The sequence below is a fragment of the Microcaecilia unicolor genome, chromosome 8 (assembly GCF_901765095.1).
Source record: "Microcaecilia unicolor chromosome 8, aMicUni1.1, whole genome shotgun sequence".
Lineage (NCBI taxonomy): Eukaryota > Metazoa > Chordata > Amphibia > Gymnophiona > Siphonopidae > Microcaecilia > Microcaecilia unicolor.
The window spans coordinates 174,031,552-174,048,299 of record NC_044038.1 but is presented as its reverse complement, the minus strand read 5'-3'; the positions used below and the strand labels follow the sequence as shown (position 1 = coordinate 174,048,299).

Below are 16,748 nucleotides of genomic sequence, written 5' to 3'. Positions count from 1 at the left end.
CTGATTGAGACTGTGGTGTCCAAAAAATTGACTTTCTCTGGGGAGTAGTCAATTATACAAACATCCATCCATATACATATTTGTTATAATCCCTTCTTCCGCCAGTGTAGGGATTTTAATTTGTAGTGATCAGACCAGGGTGTTTCTGTCCACTTAATATCTGTTATTATTAGGTTCTGGTCTGTTGAAAGTTTGTGTGAGATAAGATCAAGTGTATGCCCTTTGGCGTGGGTTGCTTGCATTTGTGGCCATTTGAGATCCCATAGGTGGAGGAATTCCTTACATTCTTGTGCGTTGATTGAGTTTGGGTCTTCTAGGTGAAGGTTGATGTCTCCTAATACTAGTACATTGGAGTTGGTTACACATGTGTTTTGAAATGATGTCCATGAAGTTAGTCTGGCCTTCGTTCCAATTACCTGGGGGTCTGTAAAACAAGACACAATTCAAGTGATCGCGTAGGATTTTGTTGTGGATTCTGATTGAGGCAATTTCAAGTTGAGGTGTCATGGACTCGGCAGTGGTTTCGGTGGTAAAGTGGGATCGATAGATTAGTGCTATGCCTCTGCCTCTCTTTTCCTTTCTGGTCCAGTGTGTGATTTTGTATCCTGGAGGGCACAGGTCTAGGATTATGGGGTCCTTTTGGTCGTTGATCCAGGTTTCAGTGGTGAAGAGTAGGTCAAGGTCTTCTGCCATGATCCATTCTGTTAGTATTGCTGTTTTGTTTACTGCGGATCTGGCGTTGATGCAGCCCACTGAATTGTTTGTAATGGGTCTTCAGCATCTGGTGTTGTGTGGACTTTTATTAGTTGTTTATTTGTTGAGGTGAGTTTGTTTGGACCCTTCTTTGCATTCTGTGGTGTTTGTCTGCATGTTGGTGTTCTTCCTTTGTTTACGTTGTCAGTTTGATGAGGTGTGGTGTAGAACGAGTAGAATTCAATTTTTTTTACCCATTTCAGAAATACAAAGACTAGGGGACACAAGTTAATATGGAAATACTATTAAAACAAATAGGAGGAAATATTTTTTCACTCAACGAATAGTTAAGTTCTGGAACTCTTCAAAAACAGCAGTTGGCATATCTGGAGGAAAAGTCCATAGTCTGCTATTGAGACAGATATGGTGAAGCAACTGCTTGCTCTGGGGTTGGTGGCATGGAATGTTGCTGTTAATTGAGTTTCTGCCAGGTACTTTTGAGCTGGCGTGGCCACTGTTGGAAACAGGATACTTGGTAGTTGGACCATTGGTCTGACCCAGTATGGCTACTCTGTTCATTCTTCTCTTTCTCCGGTGAGAAGACATTTTCAGGAGTTTTGGGAGGTGTGGGCCAATATCAGACTGGAAGTGCCATGTGCAAAGGCTCATGTGCTACCATTATAGGAATCTCTTCTCAGCCACTGGTTTCTGGTGTTGCAGAAGTATGACCTTCATCTTCCTTGGATGCTGTTTGCCAGAAGGAGTATGCCGTAGTGGTTATCACCCAGTAATTTGATTGTCAGAGCTCCCTTTCCTATAACGCAGTGGGGGAGATGGTGACAATGGATTCCAGCAAGTTGAGTTGGGGAGATCATTACAAGTTGCATGTGGACCAAACAGGCGTTTCGGTAGTTAATAAATTGCTTGGAGTTAGGGCAGTGTGGAATGACTTTGCTCCCTTTCTGGTGGGGGGGGGGGGGGGGGGGGGGGGAGGGCAGTCTGAGTTTTCTCTGACAATGAGACGGCTGTGGCTTATTTCAACAACTGTCCACTGGCGGCGGAGGAAGCTTCTCTCATGAGTTGAGTAAAGAAAAATTTCTGCTTTTCGGCAGCTCACATTGCTGGGTCCTTGAATGTAGAGATGAACTGATTTCGTTATCCAAATAGCTTGCATGTTCTTGAGATTTTGCATAATGTTCTGGCTTCACCTCCATTAACCTTCTCTTCTCGGAGAACTGGGCTGTAGGGAGTTGTCATTCTGGGGCAGCTGCAGTTCAGAGCATTGCTGCCACTCCTGCCCTCATACAGGTTTGCAACAAATTTGTTACTGAGGGGATTCTTTTATGGTACTGAAGCATTGCTCAGCATTTTTGAAAAATAACCAGTAATGCTGCACAAAGTACACCTTCAGAACTGAAATGCATATGTGGTGTTCTGTCTTGCTAGTATTCTCTGAATTTGGTAGGTGCAAAGTGAAGATTTGGTTCGAATATTGAATAATCAAGTGAAATCATTCTCACTAATATTAAAAGGCTTTCCTTTGAACTCATCACATACAAAGGGCAGTCTTGTATTGTTTCTCACTATGATGCACTACTTTATGCAAGCTAATTTACATAATGTTCTCCGAGGACAAGCAGGCTGCTTGTTCTCACTGATGGGTGACGTCCACGGCAGCCCCTCCAATCGGAACACTTTACTAGCAAAGGCCTTTGCTAGTCCTCGCGCGCTCATGCGCACCGCGCATGCGCGGCCGTCTTCCCGCCCGAACCGGCTCGTGTTCGTCAGTCTTCTTTTGTCCGCGCTCGGTACGGTCGTGTTTTCGCCGTGTCGTGCCCCGCAAAGTCGACCTCGCGTGTTCTTCGTGTTCTTTTCAAAAAAAAAAAAAAAACATTCTGTGTGTGGAAAGAGACTCTTCAGTCTCTTTTCCCCCCGCTATTTCCAGCTTTTTCGCCCCGGTAAGTTTTCTTTCGTCGTCGGGGTAGGCCGCTTTTAGGCCTCGGGTCGAAGTTTTCTTCCCCTTGTTTTTCGGGTGCCTTTTCCGCCATTTTGACTTTTGATCTCGCCGGCGTGATTTTTCCGCCCATGACATCGAAGTCTCCCAGCGGCTTCAAGAAGTGCACCCAGTACGCCCGGGTCATCTCGCTCACTGACAGGCACGCGTCGTGTCTTCAGTGCTTGGGGGCTGGGCACCGCCCGCAGGCCTGTAGTCTGTGTTCCCTTTTGCAAAAGCGGACTCAGGTAGCGAGATTGGCCCAGTGGAATGTTTTGTTCTCGGGCTCTTCGTCGACATCGGCACCGGGGGTATTGAGTGCATCGACGTCTTCAGCGTCCAGAGCTTCATCCTCGGCCGCCAGTGCATCGAGTGCATTGAGGCATCGGCCCTCTGCATCGGCGCTGAGACATCGGACAGCTGCATCGACGTCGGTGGTACCGGGACCTCGTCGGCTGATGTCGTCGGACGGTGGTGCTTCGTCTGGAGTGCAGGTGAGGGCTGTCCATTCCCCTGCTGGTGGCGGTGAGCCTTCGGGTGGGTCTCCCCCTACCCTGAGGGCTCCTGCGGTACAGCCCCCCCGAGACCGCCCTCCTTCGGCCTCGGCCCCGAGGAAGCGACGGTTGGATTCTACGTCCTCCTCGTCGGTGCCGGGAAGCTCCGGTGACATGCTTCGTTCCAAGAAGTCGAAGAAGCATCGTCATCGGTCTCCTTCCCGTGTCGGCACCGAGAGCTCTGGGTCGCCGAGGGAGTCGGCACCCAGTAGGCATCGGCACCGAGAGGACCGCTCACCCTCTGTCCAGGAGGTGTTGATGCGCTCCGCTCTGGACAGCCCGGAACAGCCTCCACGCCCGGAACAGGTTCTGACGTCGACGCCTGCATCGACATCCATGCCTTTCTCTGCAGCCGCTCTCAACGAGAGCCTCCGGGCCGTTCTCCCAGAGATTCTGGGAGAGCTGTTGCGCCCTACCCCTCCGGTACCGGCGGTGCTTGCGCCACCGGTACCGTCGAGTGTGGCGCCGGCTGGTCCATCGCCCGAGGTGAGGTCTCCGGCGTCGGTGCCGCCGCCTCCCAGGAAGGCTCCCTGACTACGTCGGCGGAGGGAGCTTCGCCGATGCGGGCGAGGGAGTCTACCTCTCGATGCCCCCATTGTGGACGTGGCTCCACAGAGTCGAGTCAGGCGAGGTTGCAGACACAGGTCCCTGAACTTGTGTCTGACACCGAGGGTGAGGCCTCGTGGGAAGAGGAAGAAGACCCCAGATATTTCTCTGACGAGGAGTCTGAAGGTCTTCCTTCCGATCCCACTCCCTCTCCTGAGAGACAGCTTTCTCCTCCCGAGAGTCTGTCTTTTGCTTCCTTTGTCCGGGAGATGTCTACGGCCATCCCCTTCCCGGTGGTTGTGGAGGACGAGCCCAGGGCTGAAATGTTTGAGCTCCTGGACTATCCTTCTCCACCTAAGGAAGCGTCCACTGTACCCATGCACCATGTCCTAAAAAAGACATTGCTGGCGAACTGGACCAAGCCTCTAACTAATCCCCACATTCCCAAGAAGATCGAGTCCCAGTACCGGATCCATGGGGACCCAGAGCTGATGCGCACTCAGTTGCCTCATGACTCTGGAGTTGTGGATTTGGCCCTAAAGAAGGCTAAGAGTTCTAGGGAGCATGCTTCGGCGCCCCCGGGCAAAGACTCTAGAACCTTAGACTCCTTTGGGAGGAAGGCCTACCATTCTTCTATGCTCGTGGCCAAAATTCAGTCCTACCAGCTCTACACGAGCATACACATGTGGAACAATGTGCGGCAGTTGGTGGGCTTGGTGGATGCGCTCCCCCCTGAGCAAGCCAAGCCTTTTCAGGAGGTGGTCAGGCAGCTGAAGGCGTGCAGAAAATTCCTGGCCAGAGGGGTGTATGACACCTTTGATGTTGCGTCCAGGGCCGCTGCTCAAGGTGTGGTGATGCGCAGATTCTCATGGCTGCGTGCCTCCGACCTGGAGAATAGAATCCAGCAGCGGATTGCGGACTCGCCTTGCCGTGCGGATAATATTTTTGGAGAGAAAGTCGAACAGGTGGTAGAGCAGCTCCACCAGCGGGACACCGCATTCGACAAGTTCTCCCGCCGGCAGCCTTCAGCATCTACCTCTACAGGTAGAAGATTTTTCGGGGGAAGGAAGACTGTTCCCTACTCTTCTGGCAAGCGTAGGTACAATCCTCCTTCTCGACAGCCTGCGGCCCAGGCTAAGCCCCAGCGCGCGCGCTCTCGTCAGCAGCGTGCGCCTCAGCAAGGCCCATCGGCTCCCCAGCAATAGCAAGGGACGAGCTTTTGACTGGCTCCAGCAGAGCATAGCCGACATCCAAGTGTCAGTGCCGGGCGACCTGCCAGTCGGAGGGAGGTTGAAAGCTTTTCACCAAAGGTGGCCTCTCATAACCTCCAATCAGTGGGTTCTCCAAATAGTCCGGCAAGGATACACCCTCAATTTGGCCTCAAAACCTCCAAATTGTCCACCGGGAGCTCAGTCTTATAGCTTCCAGCACAAGCAGATACTTGCAGAGGAACTCTCCGCCCTTCTCAGCGCCAATGCGGTCGAGCCCGTGCCATCCGGGCAAGAAGGGCTGGGATTCTATTCCAGGTACTTCCTTGTGGAAAAGAAAACAGGGGGGATGCGTCCCATCCTAGACCTAAGGACCCTGAACAAATGTCTGGTCAAAGAAAAGTTCAGGATGCTTTCCCTGGGCACCCTTCTTCCCATGATTCAGGAAAACGATTGGCTATGCTCTCTGGACTTGAAGGATGCCTACACACACATCCCGATACTGCCAGCTCACAGGCAGTATCTGCGATTTCAGTTGGGCACACGTCACTTCCAGTACTGTGTGCTACCCTTTGGGCTCGCCTCTGCGCCCAGGGTGTTCACAAAGTGCTTGGCTGTAGTAGCAGCGGCACTTCGCAGGCTGGGGGTGCACGTGTTCCCATATCTCGACGATTGGGTGGTGAAGAACACATCCGAGGCAGGAGCCCTGCAGTCCATGCAGATGACTATTCGCCTCCTGGAACTACTGGGGTTTGTGATAAATTATCCAAAGTCCCATCTTCTCCCAGTGCAAAAACTCGAATTCATAGGAGCTCTGCTGGATTCTCGGACGGCTCGCGCCTATCTCCCAGAGGCGAGAGCCAACAACTTGTTGTCCCTCATCTCGCGGGTGCGAGCGTCACAGCAGATCACAGCTCGGCAGATGTTGAGATTGCTGGGCCACATGGCCTCCACAGTCCATGTGACTCCCATGGCCCGCCTTCACATGAGATCTGCTCAATGGACCCTAGCTTCCCAGTGGTTTCAGGCTGCTGGGGATCTAGAAGACGTGATCCACCTGTCCACGAGTTTTCTCAAATCCCTGTATTGGTGGACGATTTGGTCCAATTTGACTCTGGGACGTCCTTTCCAAATTCCTCAGCCACAAAAAGTGCTGACCACGGATGCGTCTCTCCTGGGATGGGGAGCTCATGTCGATGGGCTTCACACCCAAGGAAGCTGGTCCCTCCAGGAACGTGATCTGCAGATCAATCTTCTGGAGTTGCGAGCGATCTGGAACGCTCTGAAGGCTTTCAGAGATCGGCTGTCCCACCAAATTATCCAAATTCAGACAGACAACCAGGTTGCCATGTACTATGTCAACAAGCAGGGGGGCACCGGATCTCGCCCCCTGTGTCAGGAAGCCGTCAGCATGTGGCTCTGGGCTCGCCGTCACGGCATGGTGCTCCAAGCCACATATCTGGCAGGCGTAAACAACAGTCTGGCCGACAGGTTGAGCAGGATTATGCAACCTCACGAGTGGTCGCTCAATTCCCGTGTAGTGTGACAGATCTTCCAGGTGTGGGGCACCCCCTTGGTAGATCTCTTTGCATCTCGAGCCAACCACTAAGTCCCTCAGTTCTGTTCCAGGCTTCAGGCCCACGGCAGACTGGCATCGGATGCCTTCCTCCTGGACTGGGGGGAGGGTCTGCTGTATGCTTATCCTCCCATACCTCTGGTGGGGAAGACTTTGTTGAAACTCAAGCAAGACCGAGGCACCATGATTCTGATTGCTCCTTTTTGGCCGCGTCAGATCTGGTTCCCTCTTCTTCTGGAGTTGTCCTCTGAAGAACCGTGGAGATTGGAGTGTTTTCCAACCCTCATCACACAGGACGAAGGGGCGCTTCTGCATCCCAACCTCCAGTCTCTGGCTCTCACGGCCTGGATGTTGAGAGCGTAGACTTTGCCTCTTTGGGTCTGTCAGAGGGTGTCTCCCGCATCTTGCTTGCTTCCAGGAAAGATTCCACTAAGAGGAGTTACTTCTTTCTGTGGAGGAGGTTTGCCGTCTGGTGTGACAGCAAGGCCCTAGATCCTCACTCTTGTCCTACACAGACCCTGCTTGAATACCTTCTGCACTTGTCTGAGTCTGGTCTCAAGACCAACTCTTTAAGGGTTCACCTTAGTGCAATCAGTGCATACCATTACCGTGTGGAAGGTAAGCCGATCTCAGGACAGCCTTTAGTTGTTTGCTTCATGAGAGGTTTGCTTTTGTCAAAGCCCCCTGTCAAGCCTCCTACAGTGTCATGGGATCTCAATGTCGTTCTCACCCAGCTGATGAAACCTCCTTTTGAGCCACTGAATTCCTGCCATCTGAAGTACTTGACCTGGAAGGTCATTTTCTTTGTGGCAGTTACTTCAGCTTGTAGAGTCAGTGAGCTTCAGGCCCTGGTAGCCCAGGCCCCTTACACCAAATTTCATCATAACAGAGTAGTCCTCCGCACTCACCCTAAGTTTTTGCCAAAGGTTGTGTCGGAGTTCCATCTGAACCAGTCAATTGTCTTGCCAACATTCTTTCCCCGTCCTCATTCCTGCCCTGCTGAACGTCAGCTGCACACATTGGACTGCAAGAGAGCATTGGCCTTCTACCTGGAGCGGACACAGCCCAACAGACAGTCCGCCCAATTGTTTGTTTCTTTTGATCCCAATAGGAGGGGAGTGGCTGTGGGGAAACGCACCATATCCAATTGGCTAGCAGATTGCATTTCCTTCACTTACGCCCAGGCTGGGCTGGCTCTTGAGGGTCATGTCACGGCTCATAATGTTAGAGCCATGGCAGCGTCGGTAGCCCACTTGAAGTCAGCCTCTATTGAAGAAATTTGCAAAGCTGCGACGTGGTCATCTGTCCACACATTCACATCTCATTACTGCCTGCAGCAGGATACCCGACGCGACAGTCGGTTCGGGCAGTCAGTTCTTCAGAACCTGTTTGGGCTTTAGGATCCAACTCCACCCCCCGAGGGCCCTGTTTGTTCTGTTCCAGGCTGCACTCTCAGTTAGTTGGTAAATTTTTTAGGTCAATCTCAGTTATGTCCTCGCCGTTGCGAGGCCCAATTGACCATGGTTGTTGTTTTGAGTGAGCCTGGGGGCTAGGGATACCCCATCAGTGAGAACAAGCAGCCTGCTTGTCCTCGGAGAAAGCGAATGCTACATACCTGTAGAAGGTATTCTCCGAGGACAGCAGGCTGATTGTTCTCACAAACCCGCCCGCCTCCCCTTTGGAGTTGTGTCTTCCCTTGCTTTGTTTTGCTACTTATGAGACTGACGAACACGAGCCGGTTCGGGCGGAAAGACGGCCGCGCATGCCCGGTGCGCATGAGCACGCGAGGACTAGCAAAGGCCTTTGCTAGTAAAGTGTTCCGATTGGAGGGGCTGCCGTGGACGTCACCCATCAGTGAGAACAATCAGCCTGCTGTCCTCGGAGAATACCTTCTAAAGGTATGTAGCATTCGCTTTTTGTGCATAAGCAGAAACTTAAAGTGCCAGTTTAACATTTTTGAAAGTGTCACCACCTTAGCTACTCATATTGTGATGGCAATTGTTTTTGAGTGTCACTCAGTGCAGTGGAGGCAGTGCATGCAAATTTCTCATATGAATATTCATTGTGGATATCCTGAAAACCTGAATGGCCGGGGTTCCTCCAGGACCAGGTTTGTGGACCTCTTGTTTAGGAATTTAGAAGTGAAATTTTGCATGGAGATCCTATTGTCAGGCAATACGAGAGCAGAAAAATTAACTTTGGGTCATTGTCATTCCTCATTTTCTCTGCTATGTTCAAAAACACTGTTGTGATTTTTGTTTCCCCTTTATAGCAATATGAGCCGTGAAGACCGGAACATTCTGCGTATGAAGGAAAGGGAAAGGCGAAATCAAGAAATTCAGCAGGGTGAAGAAACCTTTTCATCTAATTCTCCTCTCTTTGCGGAACCATATAAAGTTGTGAGTTGAGTATTTATATGTTGCTGTTCTAGCAAAAAAAATCATATTTCAATATCTAAAGGTTCTCTGCTACTTTTTCCCCCCTACCTGTCTTTCATGCTGAATGTTAGGTAGCTAGTAACAGCACCTAAAATAAGGGTTTCCTACCACTGAACCAACCAGGCAGAAATAGGGTACACCAAACATAAAAGGGTTCAGTTTCTGGCTCTGTGGGACACTTACTCTTTCCAACCAACAGAAAGTATATAGAAGGTGTTGGGAATGTTTGGGAAAAAACAACTCTTGTAAAATTTAACAAGACTCAATGAGCAAAATTGAACCAAGGTTTCTAGAGAAATTAGCGTTCTCCCCCCCCCCCCCCCCCCCCCTTGAAAAAAAGGCCCTGTGCATTTCTGTTGGAAAAAGAGCTCCAAGTATTGCGGCATACAGTGAAATTTAGCAGTTAGATTTCTTCCTTTCAAAGTGCCTCTCCTTTTTTCTCTACTGTCCTCGCCCCAAAGTACTACACCCTGAAAATTGCCCCACCTCCAAAAAGAATCCTGCCCACAAAGTGCCCTCGCACTCAAAACCTAACCACCTCACACTAGCGCAAACATGTAACCCCCAACCTACATATATACGCATGTGTTCACATCCAGCAATCCGCATGCAACAGACATATGTTCACCCCTATTTATATGCAAGGTGAGGCAAATAAAAGCAACCCCGTAGAGTGTTTTTTTGGGTTTTTGTTTTTTTTGGGCCATTTTCTCAGCAACCGCTTTGAATTTCTTCGTACATATTTAATCATACTTACATATTACTATTAAGCAACGTTTAATTATCTTAAGCTATGTTAATGTTACTGACATTTTAGCATTACTACCTAGTGGTTTTTGCACGTTAAAAATGCTTGAGCTAAAACGGTAAAGTATCATTGAAAAGATAAGTTAACAATGTGTCGGAATTTTGCAGTCCGTGTGAATGCTAAGTGACCACCCCCAGCTTTAACACAGGCCTTCAGTCTCTTTGGAAAGTTCTTAACAGCCTTGTCGTTCGGTCCCTGTGGCAGGCTGTCCCAGATCATCTGCAGTGCTTCCTTGAGTTCAGTGATTGTTTGCAGCTTTGGATGGAGCTTGCGATAGGCCTCCATTCGCTCCCCAGACAAAAGTCTACATCACTGTGATGTCATTAACAGTAAGTTGGTACCTCTTTTTTTTCAAATAATGGTAATTTTACAGTTTAAACATATTTTTGTAAAAAGCATGAAAATTGCTGGGTGGTCACACTAAAAAGTCTAAGTTTGCCGTGTTTAAAAGATGAATATCAGCACACAAATGTAGATATTAACAAATAAGGCTGTAAAATTTCACATTGACATTCCAAGCGGCTGCTGAAAAAACAGCAAACAATTGTAGGGGATTACTGTTTTTGCCTCGCCATGTGTATAGTGGGATTGGAAAGAATTATGAGCCATACGCCATATGCTTTCCTCACTATTTAAAACTTAAAATATTTCTTGACACGCATCATTCTGTTTTAAATGTGAACCTCAAGCATCTTCAAGTCTATTATTTTTTAGGATATTCATGAGATATATATTCACACACATTTGGTATAAGCACTGGGTTAATTTGCATATTTGGGTACCTGAAAACCATACTTACTTTGAGGTTCCCAAGGATGAAATTAGAATACAAAGGCCAGGAACTGGAGTTCTGTCATAATGGTTGTTTCTGAACTGTTGAACACAACTTATGCTTGACATTTAATTTTCACCAATTTATTTATTTGTGACATTTATATCCCACATTATCCCAAACAAGTTTGAGTTCAGTGTGACTTACAATAAACAGTATAGGATACATAACAAAGAATAATGCATAAGAAAGTAACCTGTTGTAAGAATCCAATTTTACAGTACAGTATCATAAACATACTGGGATAGCTATGGATGTTTAACATTTAGAAAATCTATTATGAATGAGAAATTGTACATGAAGGAAAGAGAACGTTAATGGTAAATAGAATAATAACCAATTCAGGTAATAATTAGTTGTTTGAGATATGCTTGTTCTTTGTGAGGGTTTGTTTGAATAGGAGCGATTTGAAGATTTTGCAGAATCTAGTATAGTTCTTATTTTGAGTGGTAAGGAGTTAAGCCATTTGGTACCTAGGTAAGTGACGTCTGCAGAGTAGACTGTTTTTTAGATCACTTCTTTGCAATTTGGGAGGTGTAGTCTGAGAGAGTTTCTTGCCTCATATTTAGTGTTTCTTTGAGGTAACTTGTAAAACCCTATTGAGTGTCCTAAAATGGTGTCGTCATGCACCTAAAGAAGAGGAAATATCCACTCTACTTTATATAAAGGCTTATAAAAGGTGAACAGATGTAAAACGAAGAGGTATCAGAGTGGATAAGGTGATGGGCTTTGTAGTAATTGTACACCTTTTTGAATGTGTCATATATTGCAGAAGGAAATATCCAACTGGCAGTGGTCAGCGTTTCTTTAAACCATGGCCACCACCAGGTATATTAAATTCAGATATTCAATACTGCCATTGAATATCCAGGTCTGGGGCAGCCGCCAGGAGTTTCACAGGCAATACTAAAATTCAGCAGCAGCACCCAGATATCTACCTGATAAACTTAGGACAGCCTTATTGATGTACTGCTGTTGACTATTGGCAATGCCTAGGTTATTCCCAGCTGTGCCCTGATGCTACCTCTGGCACTGACCAGAAAGTGCAACCGCAGTCGAACAAGATATTCAGTAGCACTGTCCAGTTATGTGCCTCTGAGGTTTTGTCAGGACCTGATCAGCCTCTCATACCCAGTTAAATAGCACTGAATGTTGCCCCTATACTGAAATGTTCCTGATAGTAGAAGTGTTCATGGTTCAGTTGATGTCATACACTGTACACACTGGTCCACAGAGAGTGCTAAGTGCCAATGAACAAAAAGAAAAGTGTTAATAGTGCAAAACTCTATGAACCGCTATCCTTACTCCCTCTTTACAGTGCTGCATGGCACATATAATTCACTGAGTCACTGCGGTGACGCCCTACACATCTTGTGCTTCTTTCTCATTACAGTAGAAACAGCAGCAACACACTTTCTGGCCTAATAATAAAAAATGTTCCCCATACCATCCCTCATAGGTTTTGACACCTAGCTTAGCAGTGGAACACTTTTAAAGCTCTACAGGTAACGTGAACTGCTTTTTTGTCTACCGAGGAGGAGGTGTGCAGAATTTAAACCTTCATGTTGCTTGTCTCTGGTTATAATTTCTGGCATGTTAAAGGGACTCTGTTGCACAGTGTTTTACCCAGTGAAAAACATGTGCAGATGTTATCCTGTGTTCTCGTTGCTGTCAGATAATTAAAGTGTTATACAGTGGCATATAAGAACATAGGAGTAGCCATACTGGCTCAGACCAATGGTTCATCTAGCTCAGTATCCTGTTTCCAACAGTGGCCAATCCAGGTCATAAGTACCTGGCAGAAACCCAAATAGTAGCAACATTCCAAGCTACTAATCTAAGGGTAAGCAGTGGCTTCCCCATGTCTGTCTCAGTAGCAGACTATGTTCCTCCAGGAACTTCTCCAAACCTTTTTTTGAACCCAGATACGCTAACTGCTAATACCACATCCTCTGGCAACGATTTCCAGAGTTTATTCGCTGAGTGAAAGTCCACCAAAGAGAGCAGGTGGTGCATAACAAACTCAGATGACATCAGAAGAGTGTGTACTGTAATTTGTGAAAAACTAAAAGGCTATTATTTAAAACCCAACATAGCCGTGCTTCTGCATGTTGGCCTTCATCAGTGGGTTTGCATACGTTAAAACAAAGCCCAGTGTGCACAATAAAAGTTCTATACAAATGTTGTAATAGTTTGGTTCTACATGAATCCAAGGTTGGATTCCCACTGAGGGGGCCGTCAGTTTGGCACAGAACACATGTAGGGAAAGAGAGCCTCCGGCTCAAAATGTATTCCTGCATAACATTAACAGATTGTTTCTGCAGCCTGTTGCATAGGATGTTAGGAAGTCCTCACTGGAGTTGCAGCAGTGAGTTTCAGACTGCCTGTAAAACAGCATTGAGAGAACTGGCACTTTAAAGCATAGCTGTCGGCCGTGCCCCGTGGCCATGTCTGGTTTAAACAATGGCTCTGTGTAATTGTCTTTAGGTTTTTTTCACATAGTGTAAATAAATTGGTTTGATTTTTCTGCTTAATTTATTTCTAAACTTCTGTAAGGTTACATTACATTTTGCATTTGGGTTCATTACATTCTTCCTTCACTATAAAAGGAACTGATTTGGTTACATATTCCTTTGCTTTACATGGATATAGCACCATACTCTAAAACAACCACTTATTAAAGTCTCTTGCCTCTGTCTGCAGTGATATAGGGTCCAGGCCACTTTAAATTCCTTTGCAATGCTACCTCATATAGGGTCATATATGGGATTGGCAAGCTGTACTCTACTCATGATTTTCCTTATTTCCCAACTGATCTGCATGATTGCAACTGAATCTGCCCAACTCATCGTCCATGAACATAGGCTGTGTCACTGGTGCTCTAGAAGTAGTGCTAAAACCTGGAGAAAGTACCCTTGTAAGTACATATTTGTCTTTCTTTTTAAATATATTTAATCTTAATTCATAGTAATCATGGCCATATGTATAATTCTTTTTTACTAGTACATGTTTCTATTGATAGTCTAGGATAAAATGCTGTACGATGTACTTCGAATTACATTTGTTTCTATCAATTAATTGCCTTACACTTTTTTTTTTTTTTTTTTTTTTTTTTAATTTTGTTTTCTATATTAGAAATGAAGAGGTCTGGACCCTCTTGTAGAAAAGTGGTCAGGCATCCTACTTCCAGGTCTAGGAACTGGGGATAAAGGGCTGCCTGACTGCTGTAGGATTGTACTGCATGCCAGTGCACAGCACAAATGAAAGATGTACGTATAAGTTGTAAGTAAACTTTTTCTGATGCACCGGATGTTTGTATGACACTATTTCGATGTCTTGACTGCAAGTATGAATTCATGTGCTGTTTGCTTGCTCTGGGTTGAGCTTCGTCTCTCAGTGGCCCTGACCACTTCAGTGCCCCACACCCCCCTCCCGCAGCAGTGAATGAGAGAGTGCTGTGCCAGCTACATGTCCTCCTTCCTGCCACGTCCCACCTCCTTTGAAGTAACTTCCTGTTTCTGCATCGACAGGAAGAAGGACCTGTGGCTGGCAAAGCAGTCTCTTTTAATTGCTGGCACTGGGTCCTCCTTGGAGGCTGGGCCCAGGGAATCTTGCCCTCCCACAACAGCCCTGTGTGTAGTGCATGTGTGTTTGTTTGCATTTGATTGCTTAACATTTCACTTTATTCATGTCTTGATATCCATCACAGTATATATCTGAGCAGTTACAGTAGGGAATATAATTTTTAATAAGAGCTTTGTACTTGTCTTGCTCATGGGGCCCATTTTCAAAGCACTTAAGACTTACAAAGTTCCATAGAACTTTGTATGTCTAAGTGCTTTGAAAATATATCTGGCTCACAATGATGCATCAGTGAACATACTCATAATTAATAGATCATTTGTAGTATGTTTGCTGTGTGTTACTTTGAAGTTGGTATTAAACCTTTTGGCTGCTTCTTCACCGTTTTGTTTGCCTGAATCAGGGATGGGCACACTTTGTCCTTGAGGACCACAACCTGGTTGAGTTTTAACGCATGATGTAGTTGCCTGAACTATTTCATGATATACAAATTATATTCATTATTAAAATGCTGAAAAATTAACTGGGTCGCAGCTCTTGAGGACCAAGTTTCCCTCACTTTTACTAAATGCAGGTAGCTTTTTTTTTCCTCATTTTGCAACAGTGGTTACAGTGTTGGACACTTTCAAATGTTATGATTTGTGCTTTTTTGTTTTTTTTTGTCTGGGCCACTCTTTGCTTTTTGGTTTCTGAGTTTGCATAATTAGGGATTAAATACTTTCTAAAATACATGATTTTTTTCCAGCTGCACTAAGATATACATACAAGAAGAGGGGAGTGGAACAGTCAAAAGACTGCCCAGCAACTACAGAAGGAAAAGAGAGAAGCACTGCTCCACTCACCATCTCACTCGAACTGGCTAAAAAGGAGACAGTCATTTTAACTGTTCAGTTTTGTTTTATTCTGTATATATATCTGGTTTTAGTGCCAGTTTCTACATAACCTATTGTATTGATATGTATGTTTTCAATAAACAATGAGTGTTCCACTTTCAGTGCTGATGTGTGAAGCATGTTGAAATAGATATAATATGCGTATATCTAACATAATACTTGAGTAGTCAGCATGGGTGAGTCCTGCTTGCTCATGTACCTGTGTAGAAGGGCATTACTGTATGTCCTGGAAATCTAGAGCAGTGGTTCTCAACATTTTTTTCCATCCTAACACACTACTTACATTTCAATGCTGAACTGAAAAAAGGCTTAAGTAATACTTAGGTAATTGTTTTATACACCATGTTTGTGTGTAAAACACTTTTTTATATGCATGAATAGAAATAAAACCGTGTACCCTTATGAATGTCACTCATAGACCATGTTATGCTGGCTATGATTTCCATGGCATAAATTTACTGCTAGCAGTCAGCCTATTTGCTTTCTGTGAAAGAGAGCACTCTACCATGGATATGTGCATTAAACTTATCCACAATCAGGTCTCTGCTTGCAGGTGGGCTTCTGGCCACATTTTCCTGGTCTTTGTTCACTTTCAGGTGGAGGGTTGAAGTGGAGGAGTGGCCTAGTGGTTAGGGTGGTGGACTTTGGTCCTGGGGAACTGAGGAACTGAGTTTGATTCCCACCTCAGGCACAGGCAGCTCCTTGTGACTCTGGGCAAGTCACTTAACCCTCCATTGCCCCAGGTACAAATAAGTACCTGTATACAATATGTAAGCCGCATTGAGCCTGCCATGAGTGGGAAAGCGCAGGGTACAAATGTAACAAAAAAAAAAAAAAAAGTTGACTACTCTGCATGGGCAGCCCCAGCTGGCAGATAATTGGTCTTCCTGTTCACAGTTTTTCTCTTTATTGCGAGCACAAATCATACTGCTCCATGTCTATTATTACTGGAGTCTGCAGAGAGAAATAATCTGTTCACTGCCCCTCCACATGGCCTGTCTTTTTGCAAGGGCTCCAGCATAGTCCCTCATGCTCTGCAGCCTGTTAGGGGTGCCGGTACTGACCTGTTGCTAAAATTCCTGTGGCAGCCCTACCTGAGCAGCAAGAGCACTGCTGCAGGAGTGTCATGACGGCTCCAGTGGCACTGCTTTATACCTGCACACAGGACTGCCAGAGGCCCAGGGTTAACATTGGGGGGGGGGGGGGCATCTTTCCTGCCCTTTTCTTCCTCCACCAACCCCCACAGCTCGGCATCAACCCCTGCCCTTCTCAGTCCCCTACCCACGAAGCCCAGCAGCATAAAAATATAATTTTGTTTTTAAAATTTATTTTATTTTTTACCTGGACGATGGTGGAGAGGAAGGCCGAGCTGGATGCTAGTGTCGGAACCTTCATAGTTGCAGTGCCACTGTAGTTGAATAAGAGGCCTTGGGTTTCTCCAATGAGGGGGGAGTGGAGTAAAAGCAGAGTCAGCTAGAGCTCCCGAGTCCCCTCCCTTGCGGTATGCTCCTCCAGAGTCCTGGGCTCACGTGGAGGCACTCGGAGCCACAGTGGGCTTCAATAGCTGAGCCAACCTGCAGGCAGGGCCTGGGGCAGACAGTAAAGCCCAGTCAATGCCCTGAGAG

The 16,748-nt window shown here is 46.6% G+C and overlaps 1 protein-coding gene and 1 long non-coding RNA gene across 4 annotated transcripts in view; both read left to right on the top strand.

Moving 5' to 3' along the window:
• Positions 1-16,748, top strand: part of AFF4 (AF4/FMR2 family member 4) — a 182,391-nt gene that overhangs the window by 72,882 nt on the left and 92,761 nt on the right. For 2 of the 3 annotated variants that reach the window (XM_030212599.1, XM_030212598.1), the window contains exon 3: positions 8,843-8,969. In XM_030212599.1, coding sequence (XP_030068459.1) covers positions 8,847-8,969 — 123 coding nt within the window. In that variant the 5' untranslated portion in view covers positions 8,843-8,846. Of the gene's footprint in view, positions 1-8,842; positions 8,970-10,020; positions 10,146-16,748 lie in introns of those variants that run through there. The other variant, XM_030212601.1, reaches the window with a different exon arrangement.
• On the top strand, positions 13,464-15,224 carry LOC115476305. The gene is made up of 3 exons (XR_003943159.1): positions 13,464-13,565; positions 13,784-13,917; positions 14,976-15,224. It is a non-coding gene; the product is annotated as an uncharacterized LOC115476305 (long non-coding RNA).